Consider the following 13,883-nt stretch of genomic DNA (forward strand, 5'->3'; position numbering starts at 1 on the left):
ATGAATGATGTGGGCTCAACTGACTGTGTTCACATGAACAGACATCACTCCCCACTGAAATCCCCAGAGCTGCAAGATGTGCCCACAGGAATGCTCTGTATGCCCAGGTACAGGCTCTCTCTTGATGCAGCAAGGAGAAGAGCAGGTTTCATTACAGATGGAGCCTCTAAGGGATACAGATCCCCTGGCCTGGTAAACATATTGAACACTGTCTGAAAGTCCCAGCTGTTTCATGGGATCCAAAACTCTTAGACCTGCCTGGAACCTGTTGCACCTAGGAAGCATCTTACCCACACAAGCACACGGCTACAGGGTCACCCTCATCCGTTCCTCCAAGTGTCTCACCTGCCATAAGTTCCTTTTCTCTCACATTTCATGCCCTGTTCTCTTGGCATATTCATAAGAGTAATTGTGGGTGGTGGATCACTTGATCTGAAGAGGAGACGATTGGCAGGAACATTTCCTGTAGGCAGAAGACAAGAAAACCCTTCAGGACAGCATTGCAGAGTACTCTTGAAAAGGAAGGCTATGCAGTTCTTCTCAGCCTGAGGTCAAATTGTGAGGTGTCAGGCTGATTCCTCTGAAGCCTTTATTCCTGGCTGGACTTTGGCCATTCTGGACACTGCCTTCTCTCTGTCTTTTCATTTGTACTTTACAACATCATTTCTTGGGCTAGTGCTTTTCTCACTGTCTGTCCTATTGTGAAAAAGGAGACCTGCTGGGATGTATGGGTGGCCTAACAGGGTCTCTGTGAGGGCGGTCCTTTAAGGCAAGGGAGCAGATCCTTGGATGTGCCTACTGATCTCACATGCCTAGAGTTCCTCTGTTGACACAATCAAAAGAAATGAGCTGTTTTGTGGGTGCTTATGAGGCATGTTTAGGAGACCAGGACGTGGAAATGGAGGAAAGTTGAACTTGGAGATATTAATACAGGTGGGAGTGTTGTGCTGCACTGAGCTCTTGTTCCCTCAGGACTCACTTGAGATTTGCCCTACTGGGGGAGCAGCGTCACATCTAGCGCCTCATGCTGCCTGAGCCATCACACTGTCACATGGGTTCTGATGGCCTACCCAGGAGCACAGAAGGAGAAGGCAGAAGCCTCCACCAAGAAGCAGCAGCTCCATTACCATTTTGGACAGTGCTGGCCTCTCCTCTCTCCTCCTCCTGCCTGGCCTTTACAGGTGCGCCTGGTGGATTTCGATCTCTACTCTCCAGCTTGTACCTGGAAAGCAGAAAAGGCATCACGCTAAACGCGAGGGGGCACTGCACTTCCTTTGCACCTGGTGTGAATAGTGGGGACACAGGAGCATTTGGGAGGTGCTGGGAAGTCCCTCTTTTTTCAAAGCGCAATAGGCAGAAGAGGCCAGATGCTGGAGGAGTGTCTCAGCAAGGTGAGAGGCATCATGAAGACCTCCAACGCCTGGAGGGGATGACCTTTCTTCTCTGACTCTTCCCTGTGCTTCCTGTGAAACTGCCAAGCCAATTTCAACCCAAATCCCCTGTGTGCTTTTGGGATCATCACCCATCTCCTGTTCCTGCTCCTGTTCAGGCAGAACACTTTAGTCCTCTTTCCTACTCCTTTCCAGCATCCTTTCTAATTGCTGTCTCACCCTCCGGATCACTTGCCAGCCTTCCCAAGGTCATCTCCGTGCATGTGTAAAAAAGAACCTGTATCTCCCAGACACGTAATGGAACAAAACACTTAGCACCACGGAAGCCAGGAGAAAGCTTTTTACTTGACTAGGTACAGGCTTTACTTCGGCCTACATACCTCTTTGCCCCTCCGCCAGAAAAAAAAAAAAAGAAAAAAAAAAAAAAGAAAAAGGTGACTTAAGTGAATATTTGAAAACACCATCATAAAATATTTCATTCATGCAGATGTCACAGAAGAACAGAAGACATGAAAATGCCCTAAGATAGCAACTGCCAGGAACCTCTACTTTGATGCACATTTTAAAGGGTTGCTCATGAATGGCTTTCTCAGCAGTCTTCACAAGGCTTGCAAACACAAGGTTACAAAACATGCCATGAGCAGCCGCTTGCTTGGCCAGCCAGGGGCTGAGAAGGAAACATACTCACTCGGGAAAGACAATGACATGACCAGAGCAGGTCTGCGAAAGAGCAGTTTCAGAGCCTGAGAGCACCGAATTCCTCATCTGCGGCATCTGCAAACGAGACAAACATCAGGGACATGGTACTAAGAAAATTATCTAAGTGTTCACAGTGGAAACAAACTCTTCTACTGCTTAGAGAAGAAACTGCTTTTGAAACTTTAAATTGTTCTATTCCCATCAGCAGCCCCTCACTTATGCACCATAAGAAGTGGAGAGAAAAAAAAGGAGAAGGGCGAGGAACATACTCAGGACTTTGGCAAGGCTCAGCATTCAGAGAGTCAGTTTGCTTAGGTCTTTCCAAATGCAGCAATCAAGAGAGGCAAGCACATGAGAAGGCATTTCACTAAGTGGACCACTGTGTTTTTCCTGCTGTCTAGACCTGATGCCTCCTCAGCTGATGAAGAAGCGGTCAGATGTGGGGTTAACCCCACAGTCTCTCCCAACATCCTCTCCCTCTGGGCCTTACTCGTTCTGTGCCTCTGCTTCCTGCCCAGAGAGTGGGGTAAACACCCATCACTGATTTAGACACTGAACTAGGAATGCTACAGAGCAAGAGGACCATGAGAATCCAATCTTGTGAGCAACTGCCATTTGGTAGCCACCTGGGAGAGGCACACTCAGGCCCTCCAACTTCAAAGAGAAAGGAATGCAACACAAAGTTGACAGAGAGGTCTGACATCTCCACTGCTCAGGCAAGTGTATCCGATGAGGAGATGAGGCTGAGCTTCCAGGGGGACCCAGAGAAATAATTTTCAACAGCTTAAGGGGAAACAGCTGAGCTTGCTGGCTTACCACACCAGACATGTTCTAGGGAAACCTGGTTTCTGAGGCCATCCTCACAAAAAGGGGCACTAAAGCAAGGCTTTTTGCAAGGAGCAAAGTCTGGTGGGACCAAAAAAAATACAAGGCCTCCTCTTGTTTTGGCCTTTTTCCTGAGAATGTGGAGATTGGCTCCTGGGTTGTATGAATCTTGGGTGGACCCAGGACACTCCTGCACAGGTTCAACTTCATTGCCAAGTCCTCTGAACACCCAAGACAAACTGTCTGGGCAGCTGGCATTCCTCTCAGCCAGGACTGTCCATGTCCTTCAACAGTTTATGGCAAGCCAGTAGACTTGCATTCCCTTGGGAATTCAAAAAGATGACAGGGAGCACTGGAGAACTGGAGAACTTACCGCAAGAAGGGCCGCTAGCATCTGGTCGGTCCCGTTAAGTCTTTCCAGGAACTCTTTGTAAAATCGCATTTTCATATCTGCCCCTTCAATTATAAGCATGCCAATGTTCTTCAACACAAACACAACATTCTTCCCACTCTTGATGCAGCGGCGGAAGAGGCGCAGGGTCTCCTCTATGCCAGCCTCCACCCTTTCACGGGGAAGAAGGGTGTCTGCGGCTATGTGAGCACATTTCAGGGGCTCACAAAGCTTATGACCTAGAAAGCAGACCAAGAGGAACAAAGTCACTAGCAGGGCACACTAAAACACAGCATCAACAGCTTTGTGGTGTTCAAGCAAGCAGCTGCTTGAGAACTTCTTGCACTTTCTGGGAAAAATCATGCGGGAAGATGCTCAAAGCATCCTGCAAGCAGATGTGCCAAGTGGGCAGCAATGCCTTCTTCCCTACAACATTGGAAAGAAATGGCCACAATCATCTCCTACGAATGTGAGGCTCGAATGTGAGGACAAGGAGAGGAGGAAGGGGGCTAGTTGCCTTAATGGGTGCCAGGTCACAGGACTTGGGCCAAGCTCAGTCCTTTCCACATTGAGAACGATTTCACGGGGCTATGTCACATGGATGAAAGAAAGAAGGAAAAAGAAAATACACACTAGTGTCCCCTTCTCTATTTGAGGGCTCTGTAAACCTGACTGTGACCTACTACAAGGTGCAAGGGGAAGGGAAAAAGCAGCATGAATGCCGCTATTTGCCTTTACAGAGTGGCAGCTAAAATGAGGTCAGGGAGAGAGGGAGTAGAATGGTAATCGCCATGCTCAGGTCCTGAGAGCTACAAATGGAAGCTGTTTGGAGAACGTGGTGATGGAAGTCTGGAGCTCTAACAGTCACTGCTGAATAGAATTTATGCCCTGCTCAAAGATGTCCCCAAAAAAGGGAAGCCCAAGTTTCAGCATGTCCTCTTACCAGGAGCATAGGCCTTATCATAGGTGAGGCCGTGAACCTCCGCAATACTCTTTGAAAGATGGAACACGGGTCTGTGAACAGTCACAAAGCCGTATTTCCTAACAGCAACTTGCTCCGTCACCACACCAAAGGTGCCAAGCCGAATAACTCTGACTCCCTGCAAACAGGAAGGAAGAAAAGCATTACTCGAGTGCCAGGTGAAGAGGCTTCTAACTGGTCAGCTGCATGAGGATGGAGCTTGGTGTCCTGCTCAATCCTGCTGTGCAAATGGGATGAACGGAGGACTGGGGAAAGCTTTGGAGAACCCTTGGAGAATGTCTTTAGAAGAGCACTTGAGGTGTTTTCATTCCACCTCTTCTCCATGCTCTCAAAAAATGCACGGAAACATAGAGAACTCATCCCTCAAATACCTCCAGTGCAGAAGAAGGGCTTCTGGGGGAGATGCAGAATGGCAGACCCACCTTGTTCAGCATCAGCTGATCTCGAATGTAGTCGGAGACTCCTTCCCAGATAGCAAGGGTCTCTGGAAAAAGAAGTGGAAGACACATCAGGCCCTGTGTGGCCCAGCTCACAAATGTGCAGCACATGGTTAACCAAGGAGGTGACGCCTGCAGTTGTACTCAATGAGCAAACTGAACCCAACCCTGAGAGGGTCTCAGCAGCTGAGATCGAGATGGCATTAATGGGGAGGCCTGGCAGCTCAGGTAGGCCTTCTCCTTCTCACAGGGACTCCTGAGAAGGGTGTCCCGAGACAGTGGGGATAGCGTCAGGGTTGGGAGCCAGGAGTCCTGGCAGCCACACTGCCAAGTGAGGCAGAGGGGACCATGAGCCTGGGCTCTGGCAGCAGTCCCAGCCCCATTCACGCTCCTCCAGCCCCAGGCTTTCCACAGCCATGTTCACAGTTCATGATCTCTGTGAGACTTCCTGAGATAGAGCTCCCAGAGGCCTTACCCTGTGCTGGCAGCACTGGCAATCGCTGTCCATGAGACCTGCCAAGGCCAGTGTCCCAGAGCTCCATCCTAGTTTCTTTGCTCATTTGCTCTGGATGAAGAGCAAACAGGAGGTGATGAGGAAACAGCTCCTCTCCTGCTCCTCCTGTACACGTCACCTCAGCACTGCGCTACTCTGGCCGCCCCTCGCTGGTTCCCGCTCAGGGTCGTGGGCTCCTCGCAGCAGAGCAGAGCCGAGAGCAGTCCCAGCGCGTGGGCTCTCCCAGGCTCGTCGCGACGTGTGAGGAAAGGTCGCAGCGTGCGCTCTGACTGCTGTGCCTGTGACACGGGATGTCCCCTGTGAGCACAGCCCGTGTCACAGAGGGGTCTGACCCTCCTCACCACGGGCCGTGCCAGGGCTGGCCCTGCAGTGGGCAAGGGATGCATGGGGGACTCAGGGGCTGCCCCATGCAGATTGTGCCACAGGTATTAACCCCATTGGGTCTTGTTCTCGCTGGGCACTGCAACTGCGCTCACATGACCACGGCTGCGCACACAAAGCCCGGCTGTCAGGGAGGGCAACGAGCATCACGCCACACTCGCCCCACAGACACATAGTGCAGGTGGCTGCTGCCACCGCGGGAGGGAGCGCTAACCACTGAGCCCACCAAATCATCCAGCTGCTCCTTGGCAGCCACCACAACGCTCTTCTTGCTGCGGCACCCAGCAGCTCCTTCCCTTGACAGTTCCTCCGCCACAAAACCTGCAGGAACCTCTGTTCATCCATGGCCAGCCTGCAGACGCCTTTTGGACCTCATCACTGCAGCATCCTGGTGTCTTGGGTGGATGGGAACTGAGCAGGGCAAGAGAGAGCAGGCAAGAGAGCTCAGCATCTCCTAGCGGGAATGGCTCTGAACATAGAGTGAGCAATTGCTGTTGCAGGGGCTTTGGGCCACTTAACTCTGCACAAGACATACAAGTATATCTGTTTTAATTGTGTGGACCTGAATATGAAAAAATGTCAATCAAAATGAAATAAGAAATAAACTTTGAAGAGGATGTCAAGAAGGAGGTGGTTAGTCAACCCTCTTCACACTTTACCGTTCTTTGCTTTTATAGCCCTCCTTAATTATGTTTATTTCTTTTGTTGGTGGTGGTCTTTGGAGGAGATTTTGTGTGTGGTCTTTTTTAAGGAAAGGTATTTGCAGTGGAATGCAATCACAGGGTTATGGACATCTGGATCCATTGCAGGTGCCCTTGTCCCCCGTGCTGAGCCTCTGTTGGCAGCCCTGTGGGGCTCTGTTCTCCCACAGGTCCTCCCAGGATGGGAAAGACATTGCAATAGCTCTTTCATGACAGAAACCTGCAAGTTCCTCTCATTAATAACCAGGGAGTCCTTCAGCCTCTGCTGCTGCCCATTTTCCTGTCCAGTCATGGAGGGAGTGCACCTGAGAAGCTCCTATTGCAAATATGGAACTCATTTGCTTGGAAATGAACATCTGTGGGTTTGCCCATGTTCCTCACAGTTCCTCACAAACGCTTGGCTTTGCCCCTCATCCCACTGCAGAGCTGCCTTGTGCAGATTCCCCAAAACCTGCAGACAAGCTATCTGCACTCTCTGGTTCAACCACTGCCTCTCGGGCTCCCTGGACCCGCTCCTCTCATAGACAGTACTGCATGTTTGCTAAATCACTCGCAGTATCCCTCCTGGACTGCCTCCATTTCCCATAGCTTTCCTCAACTCTTCCCAAAGCTTCCACATTATCCTAGGAATGAAGAATGCCACATCTCCCCAAGGAGTAACTTGCCGTCATGTGATGCTAGGAAAAGGCGGGAAGGGAAAAACACAAGACATGCAGGAAGCAGAGCTGGCAGGGAGGGGGCACATGACAGGCACTTTACTCTTCTCCATCAGCACAGCATGGGTCAGAGCCCGGCAGCAGGGAAGCAGCCAGCATGAGCCCCCTGTCAGAGGAGGGTCTGCTCAGGAGGAGATCACACTCAAGTGGGCAGGCTGGAGGCTGTGGCCACAGGGATTTTCAGGAGGCACCTTTGTGCTGGCACCATCCACCCCAGAGCAGCCTTCCCATTCCATGCCCAGAGCCTGCAGGAATATGTGTCACATGACAGGGCTCTTCCCTTTGCCGGGTTTTGTTCACGCTCACACACATGGACACGGGCCATGCATGGGCAAAGAGTGACAAAATGCAGACAGACGCTCCAGGTGTTTGCCAAGCCCAAGACCAGACCTCCACCTCTGGAGCCAAATGTCTGTTCTTGGCAGAGGGAAACCATGTGCCTGCTCTGAAGCTCCCGTCAGAGTTAATGACAGGAGTTGCTGGCTCTATAAGCGGAAGGGGGTGGTTCAAAGAATCCACTTGCTTCACAGATGTTCAGGCACAGAGTGTCATTTTAAAATCTGGACTTTTTTGGGAACTTTTTATTTGGCATCTTTTACTTGGGCAATTGGTTGCTGTCCAGCTGATGATGGCAGTCTCTGTCAAAAGATGTTTCAGTGAACTCTGACAATCCATCTGCCTGTAGTCCTCTGTAATCCATTCAGAGCCTGATGCTCTTGATCACCTCACAATGCTCCCAGATGCTAAGGGCCCATCTGGCTGATGGAAGGAACTCACCTCACAGTCAACATCCCCAACATGTCGCTGTAGCCCACCTCTCCCCTCCCCTTGAGCTCTCCTCTCCATGGGGAAGCTTTTCTGATCCACTTCATGACCTCACAGTGCCTGCCTGCCTGCTGCCCAATCAGACCGCTGCAATGGAGCTGACCTCAGCAAACATCTCCCAGCCAGGCCACCTTGACCTGCCTCTGCCTCTCCCCTCTCCAGGAGCTCTCCTTTCTACTGGGCCTTTCTGCTGGGTGAGGGGTGAAGCCAATCTCGATTTCTATGTGAGATTTATCTTTCACAAGTCACCGTAATGTTACCGAAGGGAAGAGACTGACCTGAACCACCTCTACTGTCCACCTCCTGGAGGGCTTGTGCCCTGCTGTGTTGCACCTCCTGCAGATATAGAAGGGGGGCCAAGTCCCTGTGAGGACAAGGTCTTGCAAACGTGTGTCTTCTTCATGTTGCCTGAAGAAGGCAGGCCTTTGCAAGAAGACATCACATGTGTGAGGGTGACACCCAGCACATATTTCTTTGCTTGCTCATCCTGACCCAGAAGATCTGGCCCTCAGGATGCAAGCCATTCTGTGCAGTTATCAGTGGATGGACAGCCCTGGGGAGGGAGTGTTTGCAGGGACACTGAACTTTGCAGGAGACACACAATAACTTTGTAAAGATGCAGTCTTGATTATAACAGGAATATTTAGAAAATGTCAATAAAAATAGAAAAAGAAAGAAATTGAGAACATGATCTAATTAAACAACATATTTTGATACACTTTTCAGCTTTTACAAAACTTTGCGTTCCTTTCCCACTCTCAGTTTTGTTTTATTTTACTATACTGGCTTTGAGGACGAGAAAACTATTGTGATTTGTATGATCTTTTTTCTTGTTTTGAAAAAGAAAGTTATTATCAGAACTGGTATAAGATGCAGTCACAAGATCATGGATGTCTGGTGTCATTGTAGGGGCCCAGGACTCCTTTGCCCAACCTCCACCTGCACCTAGAGGGCTCTAGTCTCCCACATGCCCTCTGCAAGACTTGGCAGCCCCGAGTAGGTGCCTTAGATGCAACAGAGGCTCTTCAAGTGTCACAGGATGCTTGTGGTTAGACACTTGAGCTCTGCCTGAAAAGCTGAGGAGTGGTTTTCAACGTTGAAAAAATGTTGAGCGAACACCCTTTTGTCAGCTAAAAGGGTTTAGTAGTCCTAATGTCATTGGTGTCCCATGCTGAAATTGTGGAAGTTTTCAGCTAGCCAATGAATTTCAGGAGAGAAGCATATTGATTCACCCTTCAACTTGTGTTACCACTGCTATGTCTTTTAAACTGTGGATGTAATCTCTATAATCACATATTTTCAATGTCCTGAGTACACTGATCATTTCTAAAATTCCCACTGCATCACACTCTCTAAGTATATGCACTTTCCAATGCATTCCCTTTCCCTTCTTTTCTCTTCTTTCATTGAGATTTCTCTCAGCCTTTAGCTGCTGCTCGGAGCTTCAAGGATTTTGAAATGTGCTCCAGAGTCTCCTTGCTTCTTTAGTCAACTCCATAGTTGGCTCTCCTTTCCTGTCTCTCACAAATATTTCTAGGAAGGGAATTCCTTGTGGAGGAAGGTTATTCCTCACTGGAGGCAGTCTGGACGTAACATACAGTTGAGGAATGTATTTTATTTCTTTATCAAATGTACAGTTTCTTTTTATATTTGTAGTTAAGAAGCAAACTTCCTGTGTCTGCAACTAGTTGTCTAAGGAAAGCAGGTGGGAATTGGTGTAGAGGAGCTGTAACATTCAGGTACAGACTTGAACAGAAAAAGTTATATTTTAACAGGAGAGATGCAAGCCCCAGTGGCTGATTAGAGAAATGGAATGTTGGGATGTGAGGAGAAAGTTTGTCCACTAATCCTCATACTGAACATACTGCTTTTCCTACATGTCCAGATTTCATTACAAGACCCTGTGGGTCAACATGAATTGGAGATATCCTTTATTCCATAAGAAAAATAAAGAGAGCTTAAAAAGCAGGTATCCTTCTTTTCAGGTGCTCACTGGTATGTTCCTCTGGTCTATACACTGCTGAAAACTCTCCAAGTAGCCATCAAGAATTGGAGAACTGAAGAAAAATAGGAGAGTCATGGGTCCTTAGAGCTTTGTTGCACTTTAGTGAGCCCTTGGGTGTATTTAGTGCTGAGTCCATGAACCTCGCATCCTGAGAGGAGATTGAACAAAGCCCTCAAGAAGCTGAAGTCAGAAGAAAACCCAAAAGCTTCTTGGAGCATTAATGAGTTTAAGGAAGCAGCATCTTCTTTAAGACCTCAGTGATAGAGACAGCAGCCATAGCCAAGAGGACAAAGAAAGTTCTGTTGGGTCCTTGCAGCTTTGGCAGTGCCCATAGCAATCTCCACCACAAGCTGTCCTGTGGTGTCCCATGCCTATGCTTGTTTCCCCGATAACAGCAGACAACCAAACTGCTTTGTCACCTTACTCTCACCCATGGACCTCCCTACATCTACTCATGTCTCTCTGTCCTCACTTGTTTCTCCTTGAAACACAAAGCCAGGGCATCATCACAGAGATCCCTCAGAGAGACCTGGACCACCACAGGCACAACATGGCAAGTGCTGTCTCCTCTGTGTCACTAATACAGATTATAAAACGGTCAGGTTCCTGAAGTCATCGCTCTTGCTCCATTTCTCTCTGGGCTCCCCAAGAGGGTTATCCGTTCATCACTGCCCTCTGAGCCTTACCATCCAAGCAGCTTTCTATGCATGAGGTTGCATAACCCTCTAGATGGTAAATCCCTAAGTTGCATGCAAAACTATGGTAGGAGACGATGTCAAACCCTTTGCTAAATTATGGATAAAAAATGTTTGCTCCTCTCCATCTACAAATGCAGCTATTTAATCAGAGAAGGCAGTAAAGTTGGTGAGGCACAACGTGCCCTGGGAAAACCATGTGGACTCTGCCTCTACATGTGCCCAGAAATGTGATGTGAAAGGATTCGCTTCATGGTACATTCCTGTGGAAGAATTGTTCAAAAGCAGGAACTGAAAGGAAAACTAGGGCCTAATCGAAGTTTTGGCATTACAGAGGCCTGCTTGGGGTGATACACAGTTGCCGCTTCCAGGATGGCTGGTGCACACGGGCTCTGCTCCTCCACGGTTCCCTAGACAACACGATCTGCCCTCCTCGCCACTGCAAAGGGGAGTAACAGAGGATGGAGCGGAGTGAAGACACCACGGCCAAACTCTGTTGCACACCCTGTGCTGGGCTGCTGATAAGACACACAGTGGCTGTCTAATGGGAGATATACGATAACATGTCCGGTGCTGAGCCAGCAAAGGTGGCAAATCACTCCTTTCATATGAACTTTGCTGGAACTTTGGTCATTATAATGTGAAAACCACACCTCCATCTCAAAAATTACCCGCCTCCGAGGTACGACCACCCCTCACTGATCATGCGCTCTAGATTTGCGGTTGACTGTACCTTTAAATGAAAGCGAGAAACTTTTTCATCAAGCAATAACAATATTAAGTATGAGTCTAGTCACTCAAGCTCCACCTGAATGTAAAGAAAAGTATAAAAGGTGAACTAAGTATGAAAAGTCTGGGGGGGAAGAAACCATCCTAACTCCTGGGTCAGTTGACAGGCTGATCCCCCATTCCCTCCCCTCACGCTGGGATGCTGCCTGAGGAGACTAAGAAGTGAGAGGGAAGAATCCATCATAAATTCTGGATCAGTCGATGCGCTGATCCTCCTTTCCTCCCCTTGCGTCAGGACACCGCCTGAGGAGACTCGAGACTGAGAGCCCTCTCCCATCTTCTGGGGTGAGTGATGATTGCACATTCGTACATCAGAGCTAGCTAAAACCCCACGCTCTAGTAGAGAATTTCCTGTACTGACATCCAAAACCTGTTTTGTAAATGTTGCATTTGAATAAATCATACTGTTTGTGAACTCGGCTACTTGTTTAGGGGGAGGCAATCAGACCTACAGTTGGCAGACTGTTCGTGAATCCGATACTGCCAGAGTCGAGCTTATAGGTGATGATGCTATTTGGGAACTCGATTCACTCCTAGGAAGGCGATCGGACCTACGGTCCACAGACTGTTTGTGAATCCGATACTGATTTGATATCTCCTTTTCCCCCCACCACCACTACCACTACGGCTTTCAAACTGCAACATTTTCACAATCCCCTCTCAGTCTTCTCTTCTCCAGGCTAAAGAGGCGCAGATTACTTAGTCTTTCCTCATATGATAGAGGCCAAAGTCCCTTAATCATGTTCACTGTTCTACGCTGGACCCCCTCTAGAAGCTCCACATTCCTTTTGTACCAGGGTCTCCACAACTGTACACAGTACTCCAAGTTTGGCCTCGCCAGAGCTGAGAAGAGGGGAAGGATGAGTTCCCTCAACCTGCTGGCAACACTCCTGAATGCAGGCCAGGATCCCATTGGCCTTCTTGGCTAAGAGGGCGCATCATTGCTGCCTCACAGTTACCTTGTTGTCCACCAGGACTCCCAAATCCCTCTCCACAAAACGGTTTTTTAGCAGCTCAACCACTAACGGATATTTCTGGAAAACATGTCTCAGGAAATAGTGGTGTTTATTCCAAGGAGTTTCTCAAAAGGGTACTTCTCTCTCATTTCTGTCAATTTCCTTCCTTGTCTCTTCAGCAAAAGGCAAAGGAAAGGGAAATTGTCCCAGGGCTTCAGATTGGAGGAAAGGCATGAGTCCCTTTCCCTCTTACTCTGAAGTGATATTGCCAGGCCTGTGGGGACACAGAAAAGAAATAAGAAACCTTAGGACTGTCATGGGTTCTTTTTCAGTGCATGAAGATCACTTCTCACCCCCTCTTCTGTCCCTTCACTTGAACCTTCTTCACAACCCTCTAATGCCCCTAAGGTAATCCTAACAGGTCAGCACATGCGCACATTGTCCTTTGGATGTGACTGATGAGCTGAGCTAAAGCAAAACTGTGCATGCCCTATCCCTGAAAGACCTAGCAGGTACCTTCCCACGAGAACCAAAGAGGGCTTTTTCATGTCTTTCCTGGCAATGCAGTAGTAGCATATGTATTGCAATTTGTATAACATATGTATTGCATATAGTATGACCTTCACCCTTTATAGCAAAGCCAGGACAATGTCAGCCAATGGCCAAATGAAACCTCAGGAAGGCATCTTTCACACTCACTGCCCATAGAAGTGAGTTTGCTTTCCCACAAATCCACAGGGCATATGGATTTTCTCAGTCAGTAGCACATACCTCTTCCACCCACTTCTCCACTCGATTGTTAACTGTCTCAACTGGGGGCATGGCTGCAGGACGGCCCTTCCTCCTGTCCTTTCTTGGCTTCTGGGAGGATGTGCCGGGGATGGCTGGAAATATGCTGAAATAGACATTATGGAGAGGTGCTGTGAGCACAGAGGGTCTTGGCTCTCCGTCCTGTCCTCACAGGATTCTGCAGCTGAAGGCAGTTCTCTTGGCTGTTGCCATGAATGATGTGGGCTCAACTGACTGTGTTCACATGAACAGACATCACTCCCCACTGAAATCCCCAGAGCTGCAAGATGTGCCCACAGGAATGCTCTGTATGCCCAGGTACAGGCTCTCTCTTGATGCAGCAAGGAGAAGAGCAGGTTTCATTACAGATGGAGCCTCTAAGGGATACAGATTCCCCGGCCTGGTAAACATATTGAACACTGTCTGAAAGTCCCAGCTGTTTCATGGGATCCAAAACTCTTAGACCTGCCTGAAACCTGTTGCACCTAGGAAGCATCTTACCCACACAAGCACACGGCTACAGGGTCACCCTCATCCGTTCCTCCAAGTGTCTCACCTGCCATAAGTTCCTTTTCTCTCACATTTCATGCCCTGTTCTCTTGGCATATTCATAAGAGTAATTGTGGGTGGTGGATCACTTGATCTGAAGAGGAGACGATTGGCAGGAACATTTCCTGTAGGCAGAAGACAAGAAAACCCTTCAGGACAGCATTGCAGGGGGCTCTTGAAAAGGAAGGCTATGCAGTTCTTCTCAGCCTGAGGTCAAATTGTGAGGTGTCAGGCTGAT

At 48.8% G+C, this 13,883-nt stretch overlaps 1 protein-coding gene across 1 annotated transcript in view; it reads right to left on the reverse strand.

Moving 5' to 3' along the window:
• Positions 1-1,175: 1,175 nt before the first annotated feature.
• Positions 1,176-13,883, reverse strand: part of LOC148594887 (coiled-coil domain-containing protein 81-like) — a 69,086-nt gene continuing 56,378 nt past the window's right edge. Inside the window, exon 7 of the mRNA XM_088523491.1 lies at positions 1,176-1,222. Within this exon, the coding sequence (XP_088379617.1) occupies positions 1,176-1,222 (47 nt within the window). The remainder of the gene's footprint in view (positions 1,223-13,883) is intronic.

This window comes from Tinamus guttatus, unplaced genomic scaffold, assembly GCF_059628265.1.
Source record: "Tinamus guttatus ecotype Peru unplaced genomic scaffold, ASM5962826v1 Tinamus_guttatus_pri_ptg000190l, whole genome shotgun sequence".
Taxonomy (NCBI): Eukaryota; Metazoa; Chordata; class Aves; order Tinamiformes; family Tinamidae; genus Tinamus; species Tinamus guttatus.